We start from the raw sequence: 21,212 nt of genomic DNA, 5'->3' as shown, positions 1-21,212 counted from the left end.
AGGGGGACTATTGGCTTGGTGTGTGAGAGGTAGATAAGGGAGGTGATTGGGGGCCTGAGCTCTGGATGGTTGGATTGCATATCAAAGCCATGCTTATAAGCTAGTTGTCTACTATCTCTAGGAATTAGCTAACCCTGGAAGGTGCAGTCCCTCCTCCCCAACCCAAAAGACCCCAGTGTGTCACAGCAACTGAAAATACAGAAAATAAAAAACAAGGTGAATATGGCAAGCTGAGAGAATCCCTCTACTCTCAGCCCTGAGTGACTGAATTACCAGGAATGCTTTATAACCTCTGGGCTTTCTTTCAAGGCCACACAGTTCAGGACACAGTATTCTGACCCCTAAGTATTTACAGGAGTCATTCTCACTATCTCACTCCAGCTCTCTTGACCCGGAGCCATTCTTTGCTTTTTCAGAAAACAAACGGGATTAAAGTCCAGGGCTGGGACTTCCTCCTTGGGGTGTTTGACCAGGACTGACGTACTCTAGGCCCTTTGAATCCCGGAAGTCCAGGACACACCCAACTTTTGGTGCAGCATCCTGAATGCCGGAGCATAGGTAAAAGGACTGAAGCAAACATTTCACCATGAGGGACCCACTGACAGATTGTTCGGTGAGTAGCTCAGTGTGGTTTGCCTGTGTGTGAGAGGGCGGCTGAGGAGTAGATTTATGTATTAATGGATTTGAACTTAAGAAATTTGGGACGCTCAGAAGCCAAACATGTTTAGATATTGGCACTGGTACAAAATTCTGTGGTTTTTCTTTGGTTCAATTTAAAACAGAACTCTTTCTAGCAAATGACAGGGCAGGTAATTGTCATCTTTTATTCTCATATTCTTGAAAAAACTTTGAGTGTATGTAGCATTATATTTACATGCAGATGGTGGCTGTTTGGGAAACATTCTTCAAATCTATGCCAGTGGTGCCAATATCGTGCGTACTGTAGACACACAAATGCACAGAATATCTGCAGCCAGTTTGGGGCTCTGGGAATGAAGTCAGGATGCAAGGGTTTTGCGTATTTTCCCATATCATTTAGAGCCCAGAACTGCAAGGCCCGAGGGAGGAAGTACAGACTCCGCACTCTGTCCGCCCTGCGGTGGTCCTCGGACATGTTTACCAACGTGTTTGTTTCAATCCTGGGAGTGGTACCAAAAATAGAAGGTTGGTCAAATTGTGAGGTCGTTAGCTGCAAGAGCAGAGATGTAATTTAGGAAATGAGGAGCAATTAAAATAAAGGGTGGAGGGGGGAGGAAATAAAGTAATCAAAGATTGTCAGTGTGTTATCCCAAGAAATGGTGCCAAAAAACTAAAACTGGTGACATCAGAAGCAAGGGGTTGCATTCATCCTTCAAGTATTTTATTAAAAACAAACAAAAAAAGGTGGAGAAGCAGATAAACAGGGGCTGCAATAAAACCATAAAGAAAAAGATCAACAGAGAATTATTGGTTTCGTTTGTGTTTATTCAGTGAATGTGGAAAGCACAGGCTTAGCAAAGATGAAACTGTATCCACCAGCCCATGGAATGAGTTCAGGAATCAGACGAGCTAAATGAGATAAAGTCATGGTGGCTAGTGATATTAATAATGACAGCGTAGTAGCAGGCTCTGCCTACTTTTACTTTTTAAAAACACAATAGTCTCAGCGGCAAAAAATATACAAATCAACTTTCACTGCAAAGTAAAGGAGCTGTTACAGTGGAGGATTACTGGCCTGAATGTCAATATTATGACACAGTATGAGTGTGTTTCGTGTTTGGTAATTGCAATCATTGTTGCTTTTGTTGTGGTCACCCACTTACAATGCTTGGTGTCAGTTTGTTTAACTCTTGTAAAAAAAAAAAAAAAAAAGTCTGCCCGCCGCAACTAAGACCTGGTGCAACCAAAATAAACAAATAAATAAATATTTTTAAAAATCATAAAAAAAAAAACCCAAAAAGAACACAATAGTAACATGTGTCTAAGGCAAAAAGAAGTTCCAACAATATGGTTGTATACAGATTTTAAGGGCGAAAACTCCTCCCTTTGATTTCCTCCACCCCAATCTTGTCTCTCTTGGTAAGCTAACAGATAACTTTTCAAAAAGTCTTTTCTCGTTTATGTATTTGTTGTTTGTTTATTTTTCACTCCTTGCATTTGCTCCCTTACTAAAATGTTGACTCCTCTCCTTTCTCCTGATAGGTTAGCGATAATGTTTTTGTATAGGGTGGGTGAGTGGGACGGGGATGGGATAAGTGGAAGCAAAACCTTGCCACCAACGGTCACCAAAGAAGAAATTAAGACCAAGGGAAGAGTGAGATAGTGGAGAGGAAAACTGAAGCCAGGATAAGTTAAAACAAAAACAGAAACTAAAAACCAAAAGCCTAATATCCCTTTCTAAGGCTGACTTCAGACCTGGAACTAGGAGAAATATTTCCTTTGAGCAGCTCCCAAGACAACCCATCACCATATCTCTATGTCAGCTTAATGCTCCCTCCCTGACATGTGGAGTCCTTTTCCCTATGCTGAACTATTGCCCCAAGGACTCCTGTCCTTGTCTCCAAACTTGAAAGTCATCTTTCTGGGCCCACTGCCACCAAACGTAGTCGAGAGCGGGAGGATATTCCTTCAGCCAGGGTTTCTGAATCCTCTGAAGTCACAGAATCTTTATTTATTTGCAATTGTTTCATCTTCAGCAAGTGTTCAAGTTGATTTCCCGGTGCGGTCCTAGTTTGCGCTTGGGCCACAAGGCTGTGTGAAGACGAGGCTGCAGTTTGGCAACAGAATAAAACAAGGGAGTGGACTGCTAAAGAATGCTTCATGAAACAGGTAGTTTCATGAAGAGACCAAAAAGAACGCAAAGCTTTAACTTTCTGCAAAATATTCCATTTCATGAGTCTCTAGGGTTACACGGAACACAACTAATTCATAAGCCCTTAGCTTAGCTACAGTTCTTAACTTGGTCTACCCCAGTGGATCCACATATGGAAACAGTGGTTTGTGTGACCTTCAATGGGAAAAGCATGACCTATTTATTTGTGTTAGTTTCTAACTGCAATTTAGAATTTCCGCCAATTTTGAACATAAGCAGCAAGCCCTAGTACAACTGCAGTGTCTGTGACTTTGTAACTAATAAAAATCACTTATATTTTTATATAACATTACATTTGTTTACAGATATCTAGAAATACTGTTTACTCACACTCAGTGTGACTTAGAAAATTGGGTAATTCTTAAGACTCATTATTTAGTATGTTAATTAAAAAGCATATAATATATGATTTAAAATTATATTTTATAAAACATATATCAATATAATTAGTTTCCTTTATAATCCTGTTAGTTTGTTTTATGCATTTGAAAATATTTTTCTGAGTAAAATAGGTCTCACCAGACTCCAGAAAAAAATTTAACAACCTCTTCTTTTAGGTCATGCTCCAATGAGCAAGATAACCTGATAGCTGGGCCATTCTACCTCAAAGAGCTGGGTTAGTGTCTATGCACAAATTATCAGTCACCAGGGTAGCACACAGATTGCTTGAATGCTGTGTAGGACTTTTAACTAATCTTGAGAAAGTCAGAGCTTATTTGAAGGAGATTTTTAAAAGTTCTCTTTTTGCAAAAGAGAAGAATTGGCTCTGGGCCTTGATGCCTTAATGCCTGTGAGCTTAGTTTCTAATCCTCAAAATATGCCAAAGGAAATCATTTACAAATCCATGTGCAAGGAAACAGGATCAGATTATCTCCAAATGAAATAATCTAATCATTAAAAAAAAAAAAAAAATAGCACCTTCCTAAGAAACAACGCCATAGAAATCAAGGGCAAATAATTAACTCTAACCAAGGTTTTGCTTTTACTCACTCCTTCAGTATCCAGGTAGGGACCTGTCGAAGCAGGCTTCCCTGGGTCCCCATAGTCAGCCTCTTCTCTTAACTTCATCAGCTGTTGAAACAGTAGTGTGGGGCTGCTCCTTCAGCCTGCTTCAGACGCCAACCTGAGCATCCCATCTCCGTGGCTCAGCCTGGGTCAGAAGATATTAACTGGCACTAATATAAAAGATGCTGGGGCAATGGTCCATGGCTCCTGAGGGGTGCTGGGACACTGCAGAGATAAGGAGGCAGCTTGGGTCTGGCGTGGATGTCGGCCCACAGCATCCGCAGTGTGCATCAGTGAGATGTGGGATGTGCCGTTTCACATTTTGTGGGCCTCTGTTTCCTCATCTGTAAAGTAAGAGGAGAAGAGGATGAAGTAGGCTGTGTTCTTTAATGTATCTCACAATCTGTGACAGCCTGCCGTGGAGATTCTAAATATTCCCCAGGTGCCTAATAAATACAATTTCTTAGTTTACAAAAGCAGTACTTAGAGATATTACGCCACATGAAATCAGTAGCACAGTGCCTGGCATGTGAAAGGCATCCAACAAAAGCTTATGTGATTAAATTTAAGTAGAACATCATGGTTTGTTTAACACTATGAGGATCATCATTATCCTCCGCCCACCAAAAAAAAAAAAAAAAAAAAACAAACTTTTCATACTTGCACCTAGAGTGAAAATGGATTTTTTTCTAGAGTAATTGAATTTAACCTTCTTAATCATTCAAATCATGGAAAGTCAGAAAGAGCAGCTAGGCCAAGGTTGATAAAGTGAATTTTTTGTTGTTCACAAGACATCTAATCATTTCATGTGCCAATTGCCTAGGTTACTAACTTTTTCGTAACGATAATATTTATCCAACAGAATTTGCTTATAAGTGCTGGGCAGAAGCATTTTCTTAATGGCAGAATGGGACATGTCTGTGTACATTAGTTATCTACCTGAAGGGATTTTTAGGTTCTCAGAAAGATCCCACATATTTCTCCACCAGCCTGCAATCCCTTTATCAGGGGAAAAAAAAAACATGTCATTCTTTCCTAGTAATTAATGACCTTAGGGAAAAGCAGCATGTTAATATAAGTTCAAATGGAGATGTAAGATCAACAGTAGGTTCTTTCCTGGAATGAATATTTGGTAGGGGGTGGGGTATTCAAAAGCTCAATAGGTGGGAAAAAAACAGGAAAAATTCATCTTCCATGACTCTGAGTAGAGCAAAGCCTTCTGTGCTGGTTGATGACATTGGGGAGCGATCTGCACTGATCATAATACTGAAGGGTAATACCACTCTGAGTACACTTAGTGTGATTATACTGATTAGCTATTTATAAATATATTTATTTCTAATAGATTCTCTAGTTGATTTGCTCACTTAACATTTCTAATCACAGTTCTGTCTCTAACTAATGAGGTTATCTTTTGCTGTTTCAGCCTTAACTATAAAATAAGAGGATTGGACTTTAGTGGTTTCCAAACTGTGCTCCATGGAAACCCTTCAGAGACCCCTGTGCTGGGTGAGAGTGGGGTGGGGAAGAAAGATGGGAGAGGAGAAGGAGAGCCAAAGCCAAGGTCAAGAGACTTCATCCCCTCAAAGCAGATAAGTTCTAAGATTTTCTGATGAAACATACACACACACACACACACACACACACACACACACACACACTGGATGAGATGGTCTCTGGGGTCTGCTTTGATGTTTATGCAAGTCTGCTTTTGCAAGACAGCTTTTGTCTTCAAGTCTGAGTACATGGTACAAGATGAAAGGTACAGAATCATTGAATCTAAAAAAGGGGTTATGCTGAAATAAAGGAACTATTCTTAGTCGCTCTTTTATTTATTGATGTCACCTTTATCTCAGTCTGGATCAGGGTTTGTCGTGGAGTGTCCAGTACATTATATGTAGAGTCAACGATAAAGATTCTCCCCATTGCTGTAATAAGCAGAACATCCCATTCTTATGATCATTGAGTTAACAACAACATAATGTATTGAAGAACTTCCTGACTTGTGTGTACCTGGGCACACAAGTGCCCAGGGATCTGGGGGATGAGTTACAGGTGGGGTGTAGCTGGAGGGCTGAGCTCATGGGCCAGTTGCCTCTACCTTGAACAACTTTGTCCATTTACCACATTGTTCCAGTACAAATATCATTTTCCATGTATACCATGATGTGAAAAAAATTAGGAAGTACTAGCCTATTAAATGACAGGAAAATCCTTCCCAAATCCAAAACTGGGAGCCCCAGGGGCAACTGATGCCATAAGATGTGCTTGGTTTGAGCAGATTCTTGCTTAAAAAAGTTGCATCTGAGTGCCTTAGGGAAAGACAGGCGGTCTCCATACTGCCAAAGCTCACCCACTCTCCTCTAAAAGCAATCGAGTTTTGAATCATTGGTTTATAAACTTTCCGGGCTTCCTGGCTTCCTAGAACTAGTCCTGTGGAGATAGTATTTTAAAAATGTGTCTTGGAGAGTTTTGATGGCTTGATAAGTTTGGGAAATGCAGTAGCCCCTGCAGCCCCAGGACAGGGAAAAATTCTCAACTGGTTCTGCTCATTTCCACTTTGGTTAGGGGCAAGGTTTCCCCTTCCTGTCCCCATCCTCATACATGGTGTCTGAGGCACCCCATTCTTTCCCCAGGACTATCGGATGCAAATCGCCTCTTCTGGTGATGGTGGGCTGATGGGGGTCCACGTCCTAAGACAGCTCATCTCAGAGTCCCTTCCCTCCCCTCCTAGTTTTCCTGATGGGAGTTTCTTCTCTCTGCTGCTCGGAAGGCATCCTTCCATCCAACTCTCTGCTTTGTCTTCTCCCAGCCCCAGCCTTACAGAGTTTGAGAACAGAAAAATTCACTTTGCAAGCATGCATCCAAATCTTTCTCTCCTGCACATGGCCCCCTGATATTTTTGTTGGGTCTTTGTTTCTGTTTTGGTGTAAGCTGGAGAGAGAAACAAGTAAGACACTATTTTAAAAAATAGCTTAATAGTGTGTAATACTGTGAGATATTTCTAAGTAAATAAGAATGCTACAGGACCTATAAAGAAAACCATAAAATTTTATTGAACATGAAATAAGATTTGAACAAATGAAAAGACTTACTCTGCCCTTGGGTGGGAAGTCTAAATACCATAAAAAAGTTAATTTCCTCAAATTGAGATATATAGATGTAATGCGATTCCACTTAGGATCTCAACAGGGACTTTAAAAATTGTAATTAGATAAATGTTGATATGGAAGAATAAATGTGCAAGAATAGTCAAAGAAATTATTAAAAGGAAAAATTGTTATTTAAAAAGAGCAGAAGCAAAGTGTCAATATCTCTGTAACTTAGGTAGTGAGAATATAATGTGTATCCTAATTATTGTTTGTATCATTATTATTTATAAAACATAAAAATGTTTCATAATTTAAAATAAAAAGTTAAAAGACTGTGTATGAGTTAGAACTATGTTTAGCTGCATTATTTAGAAAACCCAAAATAAAAGTGGCTTTTAAAAAAGCCTACTGTTATATTTCTCTCATAAATAAAATAAGTCCAAAAGTAGAAAGTTGGGGGCTTCTGCGGTGGCCCCCAGGGCATCAGGGACCCAGGCTCTTTCTCGCTTTCTGATCTAAGATCTTAGCATGTGGCATCCATCCTCAAGATCACCTTACGGCATCAGCTGTCATTTTAAGTCCAGGTTTCAGGAAAAAGGAGGAAGGAACTTTCACTAAAACCCAACACAAAACTTTCACCCATACCTCTTTGGGAAGCATTTAGTCACATGGCTACTACACCTAAGGGTGAGAGGGGCTGAGAAATGACTTTATTCCAGGGGCATGTGCCTGCTAAACATGTCTCTGTTTTCTTCTCATGATACCTAGGTATGTTTTATTGGATGTTATTTGGTGTTATGGGAAGAAAATAAAAGCCTTAAGGGACAATTTAGTGAAAGTGTTTAGGTAACAAAGGAATAAACAAAAAAGCTAAACAATTTAAAAATGCTTACCAAACTCTTCCATTGTACTTGTAAGGGGAGGAAGGAGGCCTGAAAGTATCACATCATTCATAGATGACAACTTATGTTTGTGGAAATAAAAATGAGAAAGCTTGGTTGCCCAATAGTGATTTTACTCTCATGCCTCAGAGGAGAATCATTTCTTCATGACGGAGGCTACACTTGGATTGCACTACAGGTATGTTTTGCTTGCTTGGCAAAGAGTTTAAAATTTTGTGAATTGTTTGCTGCAAAATTTTAAAAATTATGTTTCAGATACCAATCCTCATTTCAGCTTTTTTGCACAAAAAAAGCTGGTCCATGGTCCAGAGTTGTTGTGGCAGCTGTCTCTCCAGTTCACTGCCCCCGTCCTGCTCCTCCCTCATCCAGGTGCCTATAGGCACCAAATTTTTGCAAACCTTGCTTTAAGAGTTAACAATGTCCTTCTAAAGAGCTTTGCCCTCTCACAGTTGTTTTTGTGTCCCAGGCAGTTTCAATGAAGCTGTTTACTCCTATTGTGTGTCTACCAAATCCTGCCATGGCTTTCTGTGTTAAATTCAGGGGAAAGTTAAACTACTGCATAAAGAGAAAAAGATTTGGTATCTATAGGATTATGTTTCTACATCCTAGATATTGGTTGGTTCCACCCCTGAAGGTAGGGACCTGGCTTAGGTCATTTCTTTAGGTCTTTCTACCTCTGTGTCCTGTGTCCTCTTTGCTACTCTGCTAGCTGCTTACTCCAGGTGCTATAGCTGAAAGGTTGCCTCAGCTCTGAGGATTCATATAATGGGAACACGCCTGCCCCATAGTAGGTACTCAGGAAGTGTGAGTTTCCTTCCCTTTCCCCTTCTCAACAAGTGACCAGCAGCATGCCCAAGACATTTGAGGGCTGGAAGAGGCTGGCTCATTGTATGAACAAAGAGCCACCACACGGCACTCAGTCTACACAGAATTTGCGTCCTCTTGTGTACAATCTTATTTTGAAAAATGTGATGGGCTATCGCATCTCCCAGATGGAAACGTTGAGACAGTGTGTTTGAGACTTGGATCACCTTACTCACCCACTCTGTGTCAGGGAAGCAGCAAAATGAATTGACAGTTGCCCTCTCCATCTGGGCACTTAAAATCTATTGTCATCAATGTCTAGTCTCACCAATACAATTTTCAGAATAACATTGTGGAGTTCTAAGTCACATGACAAAATCTTTTGACTGGAATTTTTGTGTCTACAGGCTAAATTCTTATATAGATAAATTTATAAGGTTTGGTTCAACCAAAATGTTCAACTCATAATTATAGCATTCTTATTACTAGAGTTAAATGAGACATAGAGGGGCCTAGGAGAAATTTTATTACCAAATTATTCACTTACGTTTTCTATCTCAGCCAAGAAGTACTCACTTTAATGGTTCAGGGTTTGTCATGAGGTCCAGGGATAGTATTTTGGAATTTGCGGGGAATATGCAGTGTATTTCAGAATGTACTTTTAGCCTTCCTGGGAATAACAGGGGTGACAGGAATCCAAATGCACCCCACTGTTGAATTGTTTGCATTTGGCTTAAGAAGAGACAGGTAGACCAGCTTTATTTTTGAAAAGTTCTCCAGGATCTTTCACATCCATGCAGAAGAGACTTCATCTTTATTTTAAGAACTCACCCAAAAGGTGTGCATTCTGTAGCTGCATGATCATTTACAATGACAGTCATCATTACAGCAGCATTCTGAATTGATAGGAGTTCAGTCTTTGGAAGTGCTCATAATCCCTCTTTGCATCTTTTTCAGTATAATAAAGTATACAAGAACCTAAAGGAGTTTTCTCAAAATGGAGAAGATTTCTGCAAGCAGATCACATCCATTCTTCAGCAAAGGTACAAAATGCATGTTTGCACGAAGCACTTCTTCCTCTTTAGTTGCAGCAAGCGATATAAGTGGAGGAGTGATTACAGCTGTCCTACTTTCCAGAACACAGTGTTATATTTTGGTACTTGAGAAATTGGTTTGAAGAGTGATTCTCTGTTATTGCACATTTATCATTGGGGCGCCATAAAAATCAGGAAACAACAGGAAGTAATTCTGCTTGGGAAGGCTCAGTCAAGTCCCTCCTGATTATTACGCTCTCCTGGGGCCCACCATTGTACCGATGTGTACTACCATTAGTGTGCTCCTCACACGGATGGCAATTATTCGTTTACATTTCTGTCTCCCTAGCAAGGGTAGTGGCTGCATCTTATTCTTCTTTGTATGCTGAGCTCTTAGAGTCCGGCCTTTTGACTTCTTCAGTAAGTGTCTGTTGAATGAATGCGTGGATGAATGAAAAGTCACTGTTTTCAGTATCATCTTCTCTCTTTCTTTTTTATTTCCTTTTTTTTTTTAACGTCATTATTGGAGTATAATTGCTTTACAATGGTGTGTTAGTTTCTGCTTTATAACAGAGTGAATCAGCTATACATATACATATATCCCCAACAGTATCATCTTCTCCTAATACTAGATACGATCATGTGTAAAGCTGTTCACTGTGGTGAAATGAACACACTGAACTCAGTTAAGAAAGTTACAAAAATTCCTGCTTAAAATTAGAGTCCACGAGGACTGAATGGGGCCATAAAGGGTGCTTAGGCCATTTCCCTATGTCCAGACAGCTCTGTAATAAACAACTCCAAAGAGACCTTCAGAAAAGATTGTTTATTCTTTCAAGGGAACCCATTTCAAATTTAAAATATTGCATGTGTACCATAAGAACAAAGATGCCTGAGTTGATTGCATTCTGTATTAGTAGGTCAAGAGCAAGGGAGAACATTAACTTTATCAGGACTGATGAATGAGGCCAAGGAAAGATACAGGAGAGTTCAGATGTGCTTTTTTTTTTTTTAATTATATTTATTTAACGAATGCTTATAAAGAATTTGGATTACCTTTTGTTTTTTGTTTTTTGTTTTAATATTTATTTATTTATTTATTTATTTATTTATTTATCTGCGCCGGGTCTTAGTTGCAGGCACGCGGCATCTTCACTGCCCGGTGTGAGATCTTCGTTGCATCATGCGGGATCTTTAGTTGTGGCATGCGAGATCTAGTTCCCTGACCAGGGATCGAACTCGGGCCCCCTGCATTGGGAGTGTGGAGTCTTAACTGCTGGACCACCAGGGAAGTCCCCAAATGTGCTTTTTTTTTTTTTAATGTTTGAATTTTATTTTATTTATTTTTTTATACAGCAGGTTCTTATTAGTCCCCAAATGTGCTTTTATAAAGAACAACCAGGTTTGTCAAATGGAGTCAAAAAGAAAAAAATTTTTAGTAAGTTATTTCTATCTTAATAGCCAAGTTGCTTTAATTCTATGAAAAGAAGAGGGAGGACCAATCTGGGAGGGAATTTTTTCTGTAAGAAAATATTTTTACCCATCTCAAAGGAAATTATTTAAAATAAAACCAGTTAACTATTATACAAGTTCAACCTATTACCTAAATTAGAAAGCATCTCCCTCCTGCAGATCAAGAAGAATCTATACACAGAGTAGCCATACAAGTGGCCTGGGTTGCAGTCAGCTGGGCCTTGATTATTTGGTGTCTCCAAGTTCAAAACTAATGCCTGGTAGAGAGCTGTGAAGATGGAAGCCAGGTGATAAATAATGCCTGGTAAACAGACTCAACAAATGACTGAATAAATTTGGGGGAATTACTTTTCCAAAATGGCCCTATTGTTTTTCCCTTGTGTAGGTAACTCTGTATCTCCGCCTTGCCACAGACATACCTACACCTACTTTATATACAATCAGAACCTTCATTTCTTACTTGTGTCTCTCTTGAAGTTGCTTCCGCAGGTTACCATCTGCCCTGGACCTATTCACATGCAAAACTCTCCATCCACACGTTCCAGAATGGCAAACAAGCTCCAATGAAGGAGAAACACTTGGGTAGCTAAAGATATCTCCCTTCATGGTTTTACCTCCTCATAGAGCAGAATTTAGAATTTGAAAATCTAAAGAATACTACTGGCTAGCAAAATTACATGCATATCTCTGGGATAAAAACTGCATAGCATAAATACAAAAAGGGGATCTAATCGTTTACCTAGACCAAAAAAATTATTCTGGATATTAGGTTGTTTATACAATAGATGCTTTCATGAACAATGTATAAAGCTAACCTTTTACAATTAAATCATTTCCCCTTAACCAAGATGCCTTGTGTGAATTGCTTTATGTTTATTCCTGATAAATGTGCATTTGGCAATATCTCCTCACACTTGAGCTTGAAGCTGTCCTCCCTCTGTTTAGCTGTTTGATCATGCAGTTAACCTGAAGGATGTCATCCACACTAAAAGAGTTAGGTGTTTCGGGAGAACTGTTTTCTGATGGACACAAACTCCCTACTAATCTATGAATATGTGGCACACTGTGATTTTTCCAGCTGTATTCCTATGTGTCAGCTGGCCTTTGCTGAGGCCACCTCCTTTGCCAGGACTGGGTCATTTCTTTCCCATGGGGAGTGATTCTGATGTCACTACCTCTTCCAATGAAGTGTTTGAGCTTTGAGAACATAATTACCATATCAAAATGATGAATGGCCACAACATAGCTGGTATTACACTTGCCTTCACTGACCCTATTCTGCGAAATCAGCAATTAGCTCCCCAGATACACGAAAGATAAAAAGCTGTTTCCCACCAGTTATCTGGACATGAGCACTGGGCTTATTTTCCTCTTAAATAGATGGGCTTATTACATATGAATCAATGATACCTTTCCCTTGTATTAGAAAAATGCCTAGAAAGCTAGTACTCTTGAAAAGAAACTATCATATTACTTAGACAATAGACAACTAATGAGAAACTCCATCATACAAGTAAAAGAGTACTCTTGGAATATATATAGCAGGCATTTCCACTGAGGTTTGTGACGTAGAAAATCATGAAGGCAAATCCAGTGGCCAATATAATGAAAGATTTAGTGAGGGGGCATATGGGGCTTAAGGATACCTGCCACATAAAATGCATTCAGTAAATCCTTGTAGATTGAATGAATAAATAAATGAAAGATAGTTAAGGGTTTATTTTCTTATTATTACATCTACATTATTAGAACAGGGTCTTTACTATTGTTGTATATTAACAATTCCAGACACCTTGCTTAAGAATCCATTGGAATGTGGTTCTGCTAACACTTCTGTATTAGCTTGTGGCTACAAGGGACTGCATCCCAATCAGGCTTCGAGGCCAGATAATGTTTTATTTCCAATCTCAGCTGCCTTCTTGCATTTGTTCTAATTGGTGGTGATAGAAAAGTGTTGGTATTGAAACACCATTTTGCCTGGAAATTCTGCAATTCATGGTATTGCTTAGCTTCTTTTTTCCAATTAGTTTCTCCAGTTTCTTTTTTTATAGTAGTAACTCAGACTTAGCCAGAAACACACAGCACCTCCTAAGATGCCTAATGCCAAAGTCATCAGGTTCATTTCAACACAATCACAGATCAGATTCAAAAAGACAAAGGCACATTTCCAGAAACTATTTAAGTGTTTGGTTCCCTGCACCCTCACAGCTAAGGTTTAAACAGGCTTTGATGGGGAAAGTCAATTTTTTCTCTCTAAGGAAACTTAAGGTCAGGTTTTCAAACGGCAAGTACCACAACTCCGGACATAAAAAAATTTTTTAATTAAAAAATAGAAGAAAAGAAAAGAAAAAAACAAAGAAGGAAGTGTAGTGGTCATTAACCCATCTACAATTCATTGCAGATGCTGTCAGCGAAAGATAAATGATTAAAATGAAATCTTTGATAAATTCTTACCTTTTCTAGTCTACCCATAGCCTGAGTGATCCTAATTCCCATAACTCCAGCTCTTTTTTTGCATATTGATGGCTCCCATATGTCCATTACTAGGCAGTATGTCTTATCCATACTTCAAACCATATATCCAACAGTCTATTGGACATTTCCAGCTGGATGTTCCATGAAACCACAAAGGCAGCCTATCCAAAACAGAGTTGATCGGCTTTTCCCGAAAGCTGGTACTCCTTCTGGATTTTTAACCATGATTACTGGTACCTCTGCCCACCCAATCAAACCCAGTACCTCGGAGCCACCCATGACCCCTTCTTCTGTCTCAACTCATGACCAAGTCTGTATATTTCTCTCTTCCAAACACCTCTTATTCCTATAGCTTTGTTTTCATTTCATGGCCTCTGCCATTGTTCTGACAGAACTCTCAACCCGTCCTCCTGCCTGGGTACTGCCTTGCAGCTGTGCAGTTTGTACACTGCACAAAATCACCTGGCTGAGGGGCAGAGTGAAGGCAGACATCTAATCCACTCTCAACCCTCGAGTCTGGTACATGGGCTCAGAGCTGCGTCCCTTCAGAGGATCTCCTTTTTCTAGTCCAAGCAAGTTGCCTCAACTAGGGAGCATCTAATACATCTTCTACTCTGTGGCCAGGACCCTGTTTAAGACCCTTCAAAGACTCCCATGACCTTTAGTATAAAATTCAGCCTTCGTAGTATTTCATAAAAGGAAATTTGAGATCTGGGCCCTGCCTTCCTATCCAGCTTGTCTCTCTCCATCTCTGCATGACCCCACATCTCTCCATCTTACCTACAGTCACTGCTTACAGAACCACTTGCAATCACCCCCCATGACTCCCTGCCATCCCTCCCACCTGCCTCCATGGGTCCCGGCATTTGTATCTGCTGTATCCACTGCCCGGTAGACACTTCTTCACCTGCATTGCCAGCCTCCACTCAATGCATTCTTCAAGATTCAGTCATCCCACCCTGGTGGGCCTTCAAGTCAAGACTCCAGTCCCCAGTGTCAAAAGAGTACTCCTCAGAGATGTACAGAACCAGTGCTTACCTCTGCTATCGCTCTGCTGCCTACACTGTTACTTTCTGTTGACTTGTCTGTCTCCTCCACTCCTTGAGGGTCTTTGTATCCCACGTGACTGGCACAGAGCCGGCATTCAATAGATGTTCACTGAGGGAATGAATGCATTCGTGTATGAGTGACTCTGTGCCTTCAGGCACTCATAACTTTTAAGAAGTTTAAGTTAGGCTCTTTACAAGGAGCAATAAATGAGTGTGTCAAAGAAATTTACTTACATCATGTATAGAATGTTATTTTGAACAAAAGCCAGAAAAGAATAATAAAATCACAGAAGAGACCATTTATCCAGTACCGTCTATAGATCAGGCACTGCGTTAGATGTGTCTGATCCTTGCTCTCTTTTACTTAAATTCTCAGAACCCAGTGCAGTATGCGAATACTCTCATCTACCCCTGATATACAGATAGGGGTATGGAGAAGGTGACACATTTTGATTTCTACCCAGCTCTACCCAGGCTTGTTGTAAGGGCATCTTCCGAGTGGGCAGGCACTTCGGGGCACTGCTGTGGGAGTCCCAACACACTCGGGGTCCTGGTCCATCTCCCTTCACAGAGGGTTTTCTATGGGAAGGGACACCAGCGGTCATCAAGCTCAGTGGCTTTCAAACCTGGTAGCACAGCGGTCTGTGGGGAGCTCTCAAGGGCCACTTCAGGGGGTAGGAGGAAATTAAATGGGCAGGGCTCAGAGCTCTTGTCACTCCTGTTCCCACCTATTCAGAACATACTATCTATATGATATGGTGGGATGCTGTATAAAATTTTGTTTTCCAGCTAAAAAGTTTAAAAAGCCGCTCTTCTTGTCCATGTTACCTGACTTCCCCCATGACAACACTCCCTCCCACCCCACATAGACTCACTCAGTTCAGGAATTAACAGACACAGAGGATCTGAAATGCTAGACCTACCTTAGCTGTGCCTTCCCTGGGCCAGAAGTGAGCAGTGACTCAGTGGGACTCCCAGACCGGCCCAAGACAGGGCGACCTCCAGGTCTCATTCTCCCATTTCTCCTTTTTTATACTGTTGTCAGGAGCCAGAATTACGGCAATGAGTAATGACGAAGTGGGCGTTGTGGGCTAGCCAGAGAACCTAACCGCTCGAGAAACAGAGCTGCTGTGTAAAAATGTCTTTCAAATTGTTAATAACTAACTTTTAAACACAGGCTATTTGTATGAGCTTGTGACTCTTTCAAAAGGCAAACTGATAAAGCTTGGGTGGAAAATGTCAGCATACCAGGCCCCAAGAAGCTGTTGCTGATAGAAAGTAGGAGGGCAGAGACCGGGGTGTGAAACTGCAAAGATTTTCAGATTACTAAAATTTCTTCTTAATTCACAGTAAAGGGAGGGCTCAGTCACCTGCTGTTTTCAAGCTTGAGAGAGCCTTAGTTCAATTTTAATTAATTCCTCACAGACACAGGGGCCAGCTACAGTGTTCGTTTTTTATCACTTTTTATCGTCTTAATTTTCTTAGAGCACGGTACTCTAAAATTTATTGCCTGGTCACTTATGGTCTTAGAGTTTAATTTGTGGTCTGTCTAAAATATTGAACCTGATATTTTCTATCTCTCCTTTCTTTCAAAAATATAAATATAATTTATTTTCAAATCTAAGACAAATGTTAGTCTTTGACTTATTGGTTGGTCTTCATATTACTAATGAAAATTTATTGACCTGCCTCCACATGCTGAGAGGAAATTAGAATATAAATGGATTAAAAGTCAGTGCATGCCATTTCCCTGGTTAAGGATCTTTAAGACTCACCGGAATATTCTGAGATTGAGTTACCCATCCAAAGAAATATACATCATCAATTTCACATGTGCCAAGACAATTGCTTGGAGAGAGAATCTCAACTCCTATTAGGTGTAGTAGCTGTAGGGCTAGAACATTAAGCTCAATGTTCTTATAAACTCTTTTCTGATTATTTTAATGAGGGGAAAAAATTCCACGTCTCAGTTTGAGATTAGCTCTGCCTTTCTTCACTTCTTTTGCATGTGGTGCTTTTTAGGCCAGAAACCATGATAAAGCAGCTCCCTTAGAAGAAACCAGTGTGCTTGGAGGTGCAAATTGCCACCTCTGCCTTGGGAAAAGGTGTCCCTTTTGAACTCTGTCCTTTCACTTCTGTTTAGCAGGAATTCTGAAAGGCTATATATTCTGCTCCATTAGACCCTAAGCATGGATGAGCCACAGGGCAGTGTTTATTCCGACTTACAAAAGTGACAGCTCTCTCCACGCTTGCCAGTTGGAACATGGCTTCTTAGGGCGATTTCCTCTGGGGAGGAATTTACCCATTAACCTGTGCTAAGATAAAGGCCATTCAGGGTCAGAGGCCAGAGAGTTTTTCAGTTGTAGGCAAGCTCACCAGAAAAGAAGCCTAGTGACCGGTTCCATTCCTCACGTATCCAAACTCATCCTCCCGACTTTTTCATTTCATTTCCTTCTGATGTGTGGGGTAATCTGCTGAGGATTCTGAAATGGTCATTAGGGTTGAAAATGCAAGAGGAAATGATTGCAGCCTGTTTTGCTTCATTGATTCTAAAGCTGGTTTTAAATATGAAATATATAATATGTAATATATATATAATATTTGTATATTAGGGTCACAGATATAGTATTGAAGGCAGAGATGAAGGGTACAATCATGCTGCTCAGAGAGGCGGTGTCTGGTCTCAGAGGGCTACCTTGGTGATGTTTGATATCAGAGCCCCCTCTTCCCCACTTTTCTAGACCCTCAACACGTCCAGGAACTGCACAGATGCTTTTGGGAGAGGCCCCGGGAAGCTCGTTCTGTCTACCCAGAGGCTGCTGTGGATCCCATTTCTAGCTGCTAAGCCGCCAGAGTTGTGGTGATTCAGAACACCGCAATTAAAGGCAAAGGGAGAGGCGGTGTCAATTTTAAAAAGCACTTGCCTTTGACTCCCCCGCAATTCTCCTTCTCCAGCTGCTTCCCCGCAGTTTCAGAGGCAGGAGAGTGGAGTGCTGGGCAGGCAGGTTCTTGAGCCAGACAAGGGTTTGAATCTCAGAGGTCACTTCTCCATGAATGACCTCGGGCAACTTACTGACTAAACTCTGTGCCTTGGTGTTCCCCTCCATGAAATGGGTAGAGTAAGTGTGCCTTCCTGATGGGAGGTATTGCAGGTTAAATGAGGAAATGTACTTAAAACACTCAGAATGGTGCCTGGCACGTTGTATACAATAAATGTTGGATGTCACTAGTTTGTGTGTAGACAGAACACACAAGGTCAAGCGTCAGCAACATGTCACAAAGGTGATGGCAGCACATTTGTTGGGAGAGAGAGCACAGTTTGGACACGAACTTCATGGGCAGGATTACAAGAATTTTTAAGCTGTATACCAACCTGTAAAAACTACACATCCTCTTACTGCTCTGAAGCAAGAAATGCTGTGTGGTAATTGCCTCTTTTTAGGCTGGTTTTCTGCTGTACTTAAGAGAAAGCCAGCAGAAATATGGGGGTTCAAGAATAAAGCCAGGTTCAAAACAAGAGCCCATCAATTCAAAGAGAGCAGGACCCTCTCCCTTTCTTGACACCAAAGCCCAACTTTTTTCTAGAATCAGATTAAGTTAACGATGTCAGGGAATGCCACACTTCCCTCTCATCATTGTCCGTTTTATTTCTGCTCAGCCTCTGAGCCATTTTGTAGGACCTGCAAGAACAGGGTCAAAGTGAAACTGAATTCTGAGGAAGAGGCTGTGCCTGACAGCATTCCCTTTCCTGTGGGAAGCCGTTCAGGATTGTTCTAGAGCTGATGGATGAGAAAAATGTGCATTCTTTCCCCCGCTTCTCCCCATCTCTGTATATTTCTGAATGTTTAGAGATCCTTTTGGATACATCCTCATAATAACATTAGAAAAATTAATATTTATTAAGAAATTTTTGGTGCCCAGCACCAGCTGAGCACGACAAATGCATCATCATATTTAATGTTCTATGTGCTGCTTCCAAGCAAGAATGGAATGCTGGAAAAGAAAGTCCTAAGGAACCCTCTGGTTAAAGACGGATTAGGAGAGGGTTTATGAGTCTAGCTATTGCAAGTGCTGGAAAGCCATGTACGCTGACATCAGAGCTGAGCACACCTTAAACTTGTGGGACTGAATTTAAATAGTTCAGCAGTTTAAAGTTTTCAAAAGTGGTGAAATGAGAACAGACTTGTAGTGGAGACTGGTTAAAAATTCTAAGCAAGACCTGATAGGAAGTCCATTCATTCATTCATTCATTCATTCAAGAAATACATGCTGAGCACAAATAACATGGCAAGCACTGTTCTAGGCCTCGGGATATAGCAATGAGCAACACAAAATCTTTACCCTTATGGAGCTTACACTCTAGGGGTATTCATAGAAGCACACTAAAAAAATTATGTGATGTAAGATAGTGATAAATGCTAGGGCATAAATAAAGCTGTAGGGAGATAGTGACAAGAATGCTCTTTTCGATAGGGTAGCCTCTGAGGTGGTAATGTTTGAACAAGACTTGCTGGGGTTGACATGAAGAAGAATGCCATGGGGTTATGTAGCAGAAGGAATACATGGCAGAGGCCACAGCAAGTGCAAAGGCTCTAAAGCAGGATGACATTTGGCCACTAAGCAAGAGTACCGTGAACAAGGGGATGGCTAGTGGGAGGGGAAATCAGAGGGAGCCAGGGGTCAGATCGTGCAAATCAATAAATATCATTCCAGTCTTTGAGCCCCTGTTGGGTTTGGGTGATTACCACATTTTAATTATCATAAACCCCCTTGAGGTAAGTCTGATTACTTCATTTTAATGTTGCCCAAAGCCACCCTACTGAGCTGTAGCGTTCTCTTGGGATTCTAGAGCACCCAAGTTCATTGAGGGTGGCGGTCTCTGCCAGCTTGCTGCTGACCAGGACTTTCTCTCTCCATCAATCACCACATATTCCTAGAGCAGAAAAATCTTTTTTAAAACACTATGAGATATTTCTTTACCATCTTCATTATTTAAAAATATTTGCCCTAACCTTTTCTTATACTTGGCCAAGGCCTGATGCCAAATGGGTATTTTCTGCACCTAGGCCTTAACATGCATCCTACAATGGTTTTCTTTCTTTTAAAAGGTGCTAAAAATAACTTGGAGCACAGCTGTACTAAAGAGGAAAAATGAATAGAAACTTAGCAATAGGTCCATAGCCCATGATCTCTGGGTTCCATTCATAAAAGAGGTCTTTCCTTTTTTGGTCTATAACACTGAGTCTAATTTGTGTAAAAACATCCAAGGATTAAGTTAATTACTGGAGAGTCCTGGGATTGTTCCCCAAATGAAATGGAGTCACAAATAATTCTAATGATGTTTTATAATAAAAGTAGAATTAAAAGACTGAAAAATATGCAACAAAGACTCTCTGGTCCATATTAAGATGAAAAAAGTAGCATAAATTGAACTTAATATCCTACATTTTTATTATTTTCATTGAAAAGTGAAATGAATAAAAATGTGTCTTCATTTTAGCTATAGATGGGCCTAAATTAGGACATGGAAAAATCAGCTTAAGATAAGAGTGACTCAATCCATCCAAAGAACCAAGTTTTCTTTGGGAGGGTATGCCCAGATTCCCTACTGAGTCTTGTCCTGCATGGAAAGTAATGGGAATTCATTTTCTAAATCTCATGCTGGCCCATTAGAAAGTTACTGTTTGGTTAATTCCATCATAATGTATTATTGTATTGCCAGCTATTATAATCTAGAGCTAGTCTGATGGTGCTGGTGTCTCAGGATAAGTAGGAAAGTAGCTGGATTACTTTGCTAGGACTGCCATAACAAGGTACTACAGACTGGGTTACTTAACTTACAGTCTTACAGCCTCTTACTGTAGTTTAAACTACAAAAACATATTGTCTCACATTCCTGGAGGCTGGAAGTCTGAGATCAATGTGTTTGGTCAGGTTGGTTCCTTCCGAGAGCTGTGAGGGAGAATCCATTCCGTGTCTCTCTCCTAGTTTCTGGTGGTCTGCTGACGATTAACCTTTGGCATCCCTTAGCTTATAATACATCATCCCAATCTCTGCCCCTTCATCTTCACACAGCATTCTCCGTGTGTGTGTTTGTGTGTGACTGTGCCCAAATTTCTCCCTTTCATAAGGACATATCCATACTGAGTTCTAGCCAATCCTAGTGACTGCATCTGAACTTGATTATTTGCAAAGACCCTATTTCCAAATAAGGCCACATTCACAGACAGCAGGGTTAGGACTTAAGCACCTTTGTGGGGGAATACAGTTCAACCCATAACACTAGTGTACAAGAAGGTTAAATGAAAACTTCTTTCCTTCTGTAGGATTCTCTTAGATATCCTTAAAGATTACACCTAGGACAGGAGAATCCTTATAGTAGACAAATCATCTCTTTATTCATTGCATTATCAGCCTGAGTCCTCCTTCATATGTTTGTGTGTGTGTGTGTGTGTGTGTGTGTGTGTGTGGTTTTGCTTGATTTCCAGACATTGTATCTTATCTAACAACTATCCCTTTGCTAACAG

The 21,212-nt window shown here is 40.5% G+C and overlaps 1 protein-coding gene and 1 long non-coding RNA gene across 10 annotated transcripts in view; one reads left to right on the top strand and one right to left on the bottom strand.

Annotated features, from left to right (window-relative positions):
* Nucleotides 1-335: 335 nt before the first annotated feature.
* Nucleotides 336-21,212, top strand: part of NOSTRIN (nitric oxide synthase trafficking) — a 57,506-nt gene continuing 36,629 nt past the window's right edge. For 6 of the 9 annotated variants that reach the window (XM_082396852.1, XM_082396850.1, XM_082396848.1 and 3 more), the window contains exons 1-3: nt 417-613; nt 7,867-8,028; nt 9,612-9,697. In XM_082396852.1, the coding sequence (XP_082252978.1) occupies nt 7,915-8,028; nt 9,612-9,697 (200 nt within the window). In that variant the 5' untranslated portion in view covers nt 417-613; nt 7,867-7,914. Of the gene's footprint in view, nt 614-7,866; nt 8,029-9,611; nt 9,698-11,657; nt 11,744-21,212 lie in introns of those variants that run through there. The other 3 variants (XM_082396846.1, XM_082396851.1, XM_082396854.1) reach the window with 3 other exon arrangements.
* On the bottom strand, nt 2,657-21,206 carry LOC309630992. Its single transcript, XR_014245988.1, has 4 exons — nt 15,609-21,206; nt 14,675-14,794; nt 3,842-4,200; nt 2,657-2,746 (listed from the first exon to the last, which is right to left on the bottom strand). It is a non-coding gene; the product is annotated as an uncharacterized lncRNA (long non-coding RNA).

Source organism: Balaenoptera borealis (assembly GCF_965194805.1).
Source record: "Balaenoptera borealis genome assembly, chromosome: 6".
Taxonomy (NCBI): Eukaryota; Metazoa; Chordata; class Mammalia; order Artiodactyla; family Balaenopteridae; genus Balaenoptera; species Balaenoptera borealis.
This window is presented reverse-complemented; position numbering and strand designations above follow the sequence as displayed.